The sequence below is a fragment of the Anabas testudineus genome, chromosome 6 (genome assembly GCF_900324465.2).
Source record: "Anabas testudineus chromosome 6, fAnaTes1.2, whole genome shotgun sequence".
In the NCBI taxonomy this organism is placed as follows: domain Eukaryota; kingdom Metazoa; phylum Chordata; class Actinopteri; order Anabantiformes; family Anabantidae; genus Anabas; species Anabas testudineus.
In genome coordinates this window covers 10,897,016-10,906,148 of record NC_046615.1, presented here as the reverse complement: position 1 = coordinate 10,906,148, position 9,133 = coordinate 10,897,016, and the positions used below count along the sequence as shown (strand labels likewise).

The 9,133-nt window shown below is 40.7% G+C and overlaps 2 protein-coding genes across 2 annotated transcripts; both read right to left on the bottom strand.

Moving 5' to 3' along the window:
* Positions 1-32: 32 nt before the first annotated feature.
* On the bottom strand, positions 33-2,964 carry nudt7 (nudix (nucleoside diphosphate linked moiety X)-type motif 7). Its single transcript, XM_026365743.1, has 3 exons — positions 2,331-2,964; positions 2,089-2,247; positions 33-2,007 (listed from the first exon to the last, which is right to left on the bottom strand). The coding sequence occupies exons 1-3, from the start codon at positions 2,484-2,486 to the stop codon at positions 1,654-1,656; spliced, it is 669 nt and encodes a 222-aa protein (XP_026221528.1). The 5' UTR covers positions 2,487-2,964; the 3' UTR covers positions 33-1,653.
* Positions 2,965-3,045: 81 nt separating this feature from the next.
* hprt1l (hypoxanthine phosphoribosyltransferase 1, like) lies at positions 3,046-7,765 on the bottom strand. Its single transcript, XM_026365744.1, has 9 exons — positions 7,748-7,765; positions 7,299-7,405; positions 6,821-7,004; positions 6,537-6,602; positions 6,430-6,447; positions 5,991-6,073; positions 5,356-5,402; positions 4,246-4,322; positions 3,046-3,718 (listed from the first exon to the last, which is right to left on the bottom strand). The coding sequence occupies exons 1-9, from the start codon at positions 7,763-7,765 to the stop codon at positions 3,671-3,673; spliced, it is 648 nt and encodes a 215-aa protein (XP_026221529.1). The 3' UTR covers positions 3,046-3,670.
* Positions 7,766-9,133: the final 1,368 nt, after the last annotated feature.

The window sequence follows — 9,133 nt, the reverse complement described above, 5'->3', positions numbered from 1 at the left end:
ACTTGTGTCTTTCTTTTTTTTTTTTTTTTTTTTTTTGTTTGTTTTTTTGACATCCATCTCAAACAGCACTTTGACTCATCCATTAACTGTAGATCAGGTTAGAGTGCAGTGGTGGTTTTTTTCCAAGCATTCCATCTCTCTTGGGTAGGGGGACTTTTAAGAGCACATGACGTTGCAGAGAAAGCGCAGAACAGTAATGCCTCTTAAAGCCATACCAACACAAAAAAGCCTACCTGTGACTTCAGTATCATGAATGTAAATTTTACCTCATGGTGTGGACATAGAGGTTGCTCTACATCTAACATCGGACCAATAACAGCTCTAGAAGACACATATTTTGAGGCGGAGGGGATGGGTGGGGAGGCACCAACTGTCATTTGTGTTACTGTACATCTGTCGGTTTGTCTCGTCTTGGATAGTGGTGTAAACCCATGTTTTTCATGTCCAGTCATCTTCATTTTGAGCAGCCCGGGTTGCTCTGATTCTTAGCCACTTCCACGTGAACCAACTATGTGAAGCATTGATTCAGTAGTGGTGAAGATAGCACACAAATCTCTACACAATATTGGTTTTGTCCTTCAGTCATGTAAATGAATATCCATGTATATTTAAATGTGAAATATACTGCAGGGGTATCTTGAAGTTCAATTGTGATGCTTTCAACAGAACTTTGTGTGCCTTGATAACTTAACCGTTACTCTGCTGTGTTTACTGGTGTCCCTTTTGTGTCATTAAGGCTCCTTGTCCTTTTTATTCTCCAGGACTGTTTCACATCAAAACATTTTTAGTCATTGCATTTTTATTTCCACAACACAAGCATAACCATAGCCCACACAATATATTTTAGTGTTATTTCTTTGAAAACTCATTGAAAGATATCAGTGATTACACTCTCTACACAATATTGTGCAGCTTAACCAGTGAAGTGTCACCACGGTTATTTTCCGATGTTTTGTTTTTTTGTTGTTTGTTTTGTTTTTTTCTTTCCATGCCTCATGAGATCTGTACGTGCGAGGTAAAAGGGACAAGACAGTGGAGATTGTTTTATGGAGAGCTTTCTTGTGTTGATGTGCTTTTCAACATTACTATTGTTGCTGTGAAATGCTTGATCAAAAGGAGCAACCATCATAAATTAACTGTTAATTGCCAATAGTGTGAGCTGTATCTCGTGTGTAATCTGTTTGCTCACTTTTCCTAGTTCGCTTTCTATTTCACATTCTCCGACAGTTCTGTTGTATTTGTTCTGTGTAGCTTGAGCTTTAGTATCTAGCCTTAAGACCCTTTGGTAGGGATAAAGGTCAACCCCAGTGTGTTATCATACATCTTAACTATTATTAACATGTACTTTGCCTTGGTCTGAACATTTGTATACTCTTCTGTTTATATCTGTAATCTTGCTGCTACATTAAATGAATTAATAAAAATCTAAACTTCTTGATTTGGTTCTTTTGTGTCCACCTAGTACTAGTTAGTAAGAGCTTGTAAAGGTTGAGCAGCAAAAATGTGTATTTGTTTATTATATTAATCTTTTCACATGAATTAGTGCAAATTAAGTTTCACATTGTACATGTATCCTTACAATTGGTCCAGTGAAAGAAATGGCTGTAAATGAACAGCTCTGGCATAAGTGCTTTGCTAAAATAGAGAAAACATTCAGAGTTTACTGATTCTTCTATGCAGAATCTTCTGGAAGAAGGATGATGCATTCTCAGAGTTGAAACCAACATCAAACTCAGGTCTTTTCCTGAGAGCAAGGACAGCGACCAGTATGGCCAACATGGCTGTCAGACCCCATATGTGATACTCGGTTCCAGAATTGGGTTCCACAAAATAAAACGAGTGCAATGGCCCAATCATCCCAGCAGCACCGTGGGTAGCATAGTGGTCCTTGTCGCTGGTGAAGAAGTCCAGAGGGACTGTGAACACAGCACCAACCTCAGCTGGATTTGGACTGGGACAAAAAGACTCCTCTATGAAGCCGACCACCGGGGTAACCAGCAGACCACTCTGTTAAAAGAGCTTAAGGTTTGCGGGAATAGTGTGACAAAGAAGTGAAATCGCTGACAGAGGAAGAACTTTTTGTCCTACCTTATTAATAAGAGGGAAGAGTGTACAGACCACCTGCACATCATCATGTCGCAGACCTATCTCCTCCTCTGCCTCCCTCAGAGCTGTGTACACATCATCTGTGTCACTGGGGTCTCTCTTCCCACCAGGGAAACACACCTCACCAGCACTGGTCCTCAGCTACTGACACACAAATGTTAATTTAAATAACAGAGACAACATTAGTCCCACACCTACAAACAGCTGCTTTGCATGTGAGTTACCTGTTTTGAACGCAGGGTCATGAGTGTGTGCAGCTCTCCATTCTTCACAAACAGTGGGATCAGCACTGAGGCTTTGGGCAGCCCGGGTAGGTGAGGAAACATGTCTGCAGTGTCAAACTGCTTTAAAATGGCCATCGTCTCCTCTTTAGTGTGCATGATAAATACACGGCGACCCACGGTTTCAAAACAGAAAGCAGGGCACGGCTAGCAAAACGAACATTTATCATTCAAAACAACAACAAACTGCAGCACGACACTCATTTTACAGGCTAACGCGGTGGGTTTTCAAATCTGAGTCTTAAATGGGAACAACGCGAAAAATCAATTACTTTTAACATCGTGTAATTGTGTCGGGGTGTAGGAGAAGAACAGGTTGAGCTAATGTTACATAATGTTGTCAAAGCTGGAGGAAGCTAACTCGGAAGCTAACCCCGCTGTTAGTGTAAACTGTTGTTTTTCTGATAGCACATAACTCACTGTAGTTACTTTATGTCGGTCCAGCTAACATGTCCCGGGTGTGATACATTTGCTTAACAGCACTACTGTCCGGTATTTAGGATTAAATTAAAAGATTGTTAACGTGAAAACTCCGACAGCTTGGCTAAAGGTGCGCAAAATCAAAGTCGCGCCGTGTGACGTCACCACGCGACGTGCGTCGACGTCAATTAGCAGGTTAGCTAGTACCTACAAGTTTGAAGTCAGTAATATTTGTGTTTTTAAAAAAAAACAACAAAAATCCCGGAATTATCCAATCGCTTCTGTAGACACAGAGTTTCAAATTTATTTTAGTTTCCCCCCTTTTTCCGGGTAAACTGAAAAAGTGCAACACAAAAACACGACTCATGGTGTCGACATGTGTATTGCTGTTCACAGGTTCTCGATGCAAACAGCTGATAGGAAATGAAACATACAGTACATCCCACGTTAGTCATTTCATGGCATGATGAGTGGATATAGCAGTTTTATAAGTAGAAACCAAAAACATACACATGTATTCATATCTCAAAGCTCAATCGACATAAAGACTGAGACCTGTTATTTAACGAGCCAGTTAAATTGATGACATTACTTTCTGTCTCCAAGATAAAACTGCAATTTACATGTGAAGTATATACACATAAGTGAATAAATTAAAATTTAACAACCAAAAATATCCATAATATACATCATTGAGCCCATTCCCTTTGGGACAAACAAAATTAAAATTATTTACAACCCTTAAGTCACATTTTGTGGATTCTTGTAGAAAAATAAGATTCAAAACACAGTAAAGATAAGGAGGATCACAGTGGTCCTAGTCTTCACTGATTCAGTCATCACCCCTGCAGCTCGACGCGTGGTCACACTTTGTACTTCTCCTTTGCTTGATCATTCAATATGCAGATGTGCTGAAATCAGAGGAAATTCACAGTTTAATGCACCTGTATCATCCAAGAACTAGAGTTTCTTTACTTTGACTTTTTCTAATATAAAAACATTTATTTAATGATCTTCTATTAAGATTTTGTGTTTCCTCTCCGTTTTACTAATCATATTAGGTAAAACACATGACTAATAACATTAACAATGTTGTGTCTTCTGTTTTGTTCACATGCCCCAGCCACCAGTAACTTGTCAGTAGCGAAGAGGAATTTGTGTACAGCTGCTGGACACCAATTTCACCAATCAGTGAGAAAAACAAAAGTAATAAAGCTTTTTAATCTATTTTGACTTGTCTTGGTGAAGTTGCAGCTTTTTGCATTAATTTCTGCTATTATGAATTAATGATGTATATTTATATTTGGCATGACTGCAAAGCTGGTATACAATGGGAATCTGTATAAAGTACTGTGTTCAGTATTAAGTACTGAATTGTTTCTTAAGATATCTACTTTTTAATCATCATCAATGGCGCAATCAACTGCAGCAAACTTACACTGAGATCTCTGAAGTACTCATTGTAGTCCAAAGCATAGCCCACCAGAAAGGCATCCGGTACCTCAAAGCCAATGTCTGAAATAAATATACAGGTAACACTAATATGAGTCATGCAAAGAAAACACAACACACAACTACTGCTGAGGGTCGATGGAAATAAAAATCTGAAATGAGATCCAGGCCACAGGTAAATGGTCGGCACTTATATACAGTTTACCTTCTCCATCTTATCGGTACCCAAAGCACTTGTTGCTTCTCATTTATCCATTCCTACTTTCACACCCAATAATGGCTAAACTGCCCCACAAGACACTGGCCTGAGCCACCAGGAGCAATTTGGAGACACTTTGACACGTGGCCAGGTGGACCAGGGATCGAACGGCCAACACTGTCACTGTTGGAGAACTGCTCTACCTTACTGCACTCAGAAACCGTGTAGACTAACCAGGTATTGGTCTTTTGCTGTCTGTGCGAGGTTGTACTTAGCAGTCAGTGCTGCATAGTGGAAAGTTAAAACGCTTACATTAACAGCTGTCCTTGAGGGACAATCTTCAAGAGATTATCCAACTCAAACTTGAAAGCATTACATAATCAGAGACAGTGTGAGAAGCGGGTTATCACGCATGCATGAGAGGGTAAGCACCCAGCTTGGCTACATTTGGAGCAGATTTTCCTGAAATTAATGTTAATCCTGCATGGAAAACAGACCATTTAAAAATAACATCACCAGCCTTTCAAAGAACCACACACACGCATTTTTGTATGGCAGTCAATGTGAGGACACTCACTGACATACCCTACTGTTACGTAGGCCATGTTAATCTACTGTTTCAATTTTTAATTTATCACATGTACTGCCTTACCCTACCAAACTTTAACCTAACTAACCAAAACCTAATTCTACCCCTAAAATCTAATCTTAACCCAGACACTGCTCCTTAAACACCCCTCTCATTGTTAGGACAGGCTAAAATGTCCTCACTATGTAAAAATGTCCCTCAGTCCAATGGTTGAAAATTCATGCTGGACCTCACAGCGATACAAACACACACGTAAGTGACAGGCATTAAATTATTAACATTACTAAAGCGAGTACAGAGGTACTCACAGTCTGGTCTGTATCCAGAACTCCTCGGGGTCCTCTTCACCAGAAGGCTGGAATGACAAACGAGGACAAATCAGGGTATATAAAAACCGAAGCACCTGTTTAGTGTAGGTTATAAGTTCCTTCAGTCAGAATAAACCCAGACCCCACAAGGAACAGGAACTATCTGCATTTCTTCATACCACTATGAGAGTTTTTTGTGTGAGATCTGTGTAAACTGTCCATTAACACAGATTTTTAATTGAATACAATTGTTAAGAATTGTTATAGCCTGCCAAAAGATATATTGGCAATGAATTATTACATGGTTGACACCAAAGCAATAGTATGACTCATATACATGAGGCCAGACTACTACCTTTTAATGTAATCATAAGAGGAAACCCAGATTGCTTTAACACATTTCCTGTGTCACTCAGCTGTCACAAATACATCAGAGAAATTGCCACTACCTCCACGGTGCTGTTAACAGTACAGCAGATTAACTCTTAAGCTGCTCCCTCCTGTCACATTACATCTCTAGAGTCCTAAAGGAGAGTGTCAATTAGCTAAGAGCACTCTCTCTGGAGACTGTTAGAGTGGAGGTCTATGAATCATTTCATAAGTGCTGGACTGTAAACTTGTGTGACAGTGCCTACCTCACAACTTTAACCATCTTGGGATTACATTCACTCAGCAGGGAAAGTAGCGTCTGCATGGTCCGTCCTGTCTCCACGATATCCTTTAAACAACACAAAAAAACATTTCTTAAATGCCACTAAAATATTTTACTATGTTGTTTATAGTATTATTAATGCTATTATGGACAATGCTGTACACAATATATATTGAAATTATTGTTTGCAATATTAGAACTTTATATGAATTCCCATCAATGTGAAAAGGTACTTTCAGAAGTGGTATTAATTTACTAAAAAGAAAAAAACATGCAATCCAATGTGTTTCCCATATTATTCAATTGTTTCTTTCCCACCTATTTAATGATATAATATCATGATGCCCGATATATAGATATTAAAATTATACTGTATCAATGTCACCCAACAATGCAGAAAGAAAAAATAAAAGAAATCTTACCTCAACAATCAAAACATTCTGAAAAAAAAAAACAACTGTTAACTATATGTCTGTACAAGATTGTGTAATTTTAAGTATTTCTGCGTGACAAGCATCACAACACTAACCTTGCCGGCGAGATTGGACAGCTCATCCCCTCCTATGACTTTGACACTGTTTGTTGACTTGTCATTCTAATGGACACAGAGGAGACAACATCACTCATCTCAGTTACAGGTGGTTATAGTTGCAGGGGACTGACCTCATCGACATTTATTTTTTAAAAGCTCTGAAAAGTGAATCCTGAATCTCCACAATGAAAAAAAAAGTTCTCATTTGTAGTTTGTCAAGCCCGTATCAGTCACCTCATGTAAAGTGGCTCCTGGAAATGAAATGAGAAAAGGCAGCTTACACAGTAACTCTTCACTCTAATGAAATCCACCGTCAGCGGGACTGATTTATCACTGTTCTGGTTCAGTGCCTTGATGTAGTCCAGGAGGTCTGCGAAGAACTTGTAGCCCCCTTTTAGCACGCACAGAGCTACGATGTGGTGTCCCCCCATGTCCCGGATTATGTCACGTGCCAGTCGCTCTGTCCTGGACCAGAGAGAGGAGACACATAAATGACAGGGCAATGATGAATACAGTTACAGTTCATATGGACAGAGACAAGGTTCTAGACGTGACTTCATTGCATTTGCACTGTTTACCCTCCTCCCTTCTAAACCCACATGCAAATGCACTTCAGGATGTAGAATACAATGATCTGTGAACAGAGTAAAGTTCCCTACTATAACCCAGCATGAAGCAGAGTGAGTCAGATGACTTGACAGTGATGCCAGACAATCACTTCCAGTGTTTGGTGATGGTTGGTTGGATGGGTTGGTTTACCTGTCCATGATGAGTCCATGTGGGATGATCACCTTGTCCAAATCGTTTTCGTAGTGTCTGGGGACACAGAAAAGATCCAGGTCATGGCCTTCCTCGTCATCAGCGATCTGCAATAAGAAGAAGAAGAAGGAGAAGAAGCCATCTCTCAAAGTTGGCACTGACAGACACAGTGAAGCCACACTCTCCTCCTGCCTCCGAGAACCACCTGTTTATTCCCCGCTCCCCACACGACTGAGGACAAATGTGAGGGGTGAACTGGCTTTAAACGCATGTGTGGGGAGAGCAACTCTGAAATGCTGACAAGGAATCACGTCCCACCTGCTGTCTGTCAAAGCCCCGCGGGCCTAGAGCAGCTGCGCGGCGCACAACCACACCCTGACTGAGCCAAGACGAGCACAAGTCGTCACAATGGCACACACATCCCCAGACAAGCGGGCGGCGTCCCTCACCTGCAGATACGAAGCCATGATGCCAGCGCTCGTCGGTTCCGTTCAGTGGCGGAGAAATATGTGAGGAGTCATGCTCAGGTCCGGAGAGGAGGAGGAGGAGGGGCGGCGGAGCGGAGTGTGCGGTGCTGTGCGGTGCGCTGCGGTGGGGGTGGGGGTGGTGGTGGTGGTGGTTGCAGGAGCTGCTCTCCTCTCTGTCTGCAGCTCTCCGAGCCGAGCAGCACATGCGATGCTCCTCTGCCAGGGGGGTTTAAGCCCTTTACGTCAGAATCCAGTTTACCTTCCCGATAATCTGATCTGCCAGACACGAGCGGGGCTTAAACAGCGATCAAACACTTGCTACAGCCGCTGCTGCGGGTCTCGGTCACTGTGGCGGCAGCAGCGTCCTCACAGCGAGAAGGAGAAGCTGCAGATGACGCAGTTTGAAAAATAAAAGTGGACACGGTGTCGCTGCGATGCTGCCTCTCCTCCCCAAAAGCACCCTGTCCGGATGATTTCTCACTGTTGAATTAAATGATCAAACCACATCTTATCATATCTGTTCTTTATTTTCTCATTCATATATCTACTTGTAACTAACATCAAATTTACTAAACGCACTGCGCAAAAAAACATACATTAAAGTCCTTTACATTATATCATATTATCTTCATCAGGTGATGGACTTTACCTGGTTATCATAGAAGGGTAGACATATATATATTTTCATATATATATATATATATATATATATATATATATATATATATATATATATATATATATATATATATATATATATATATATATATATATATATACATAATTAAACTTCTTTGTGGCAGCTTATCCATGTTGGCTTAAATCACAGTTTTGTAAACACTGTACTTACTCAGAGTCATGTCCATATGTGAAGTGTTTCCTACATCTCATAAAGTAGTAGGGTTGTGGATGGATGGGTTCTGTTTCTATACATGTACAACCAGAAACATAATTCATACATCCAAATTTGATTTGAGGAAACAGATATTTTGGTCTGGGAACCAGACAAGTCTTCAACTTGTCTTCTTAATGACGTTGTCACACAGCCATTGTGTTACTGCAGGCACACATACAGTGAGTGAATGTGTCATCAGCATAACCATGAAAATCAATGTTATTTCAAATTTCATCACCAAGGGTAAGTTTGGAAAGTGGAAAAGACTGAGACAGCTGTCCTGGGCATCGCCACCTGGTTCTATACGCACGCCATCAGGGACGAAAGATAAATCTACTGATGCAAAAACCTTCAGTACTTTCAGTCGACTGACCTTACTGTGTTGCCAGCTGAAACATATTAATCACTGGGGCTCTTACCTATTTGCACAGTGAACTTGAGGTGATGACTTTGTTTGACCAGGAAGTGTACAA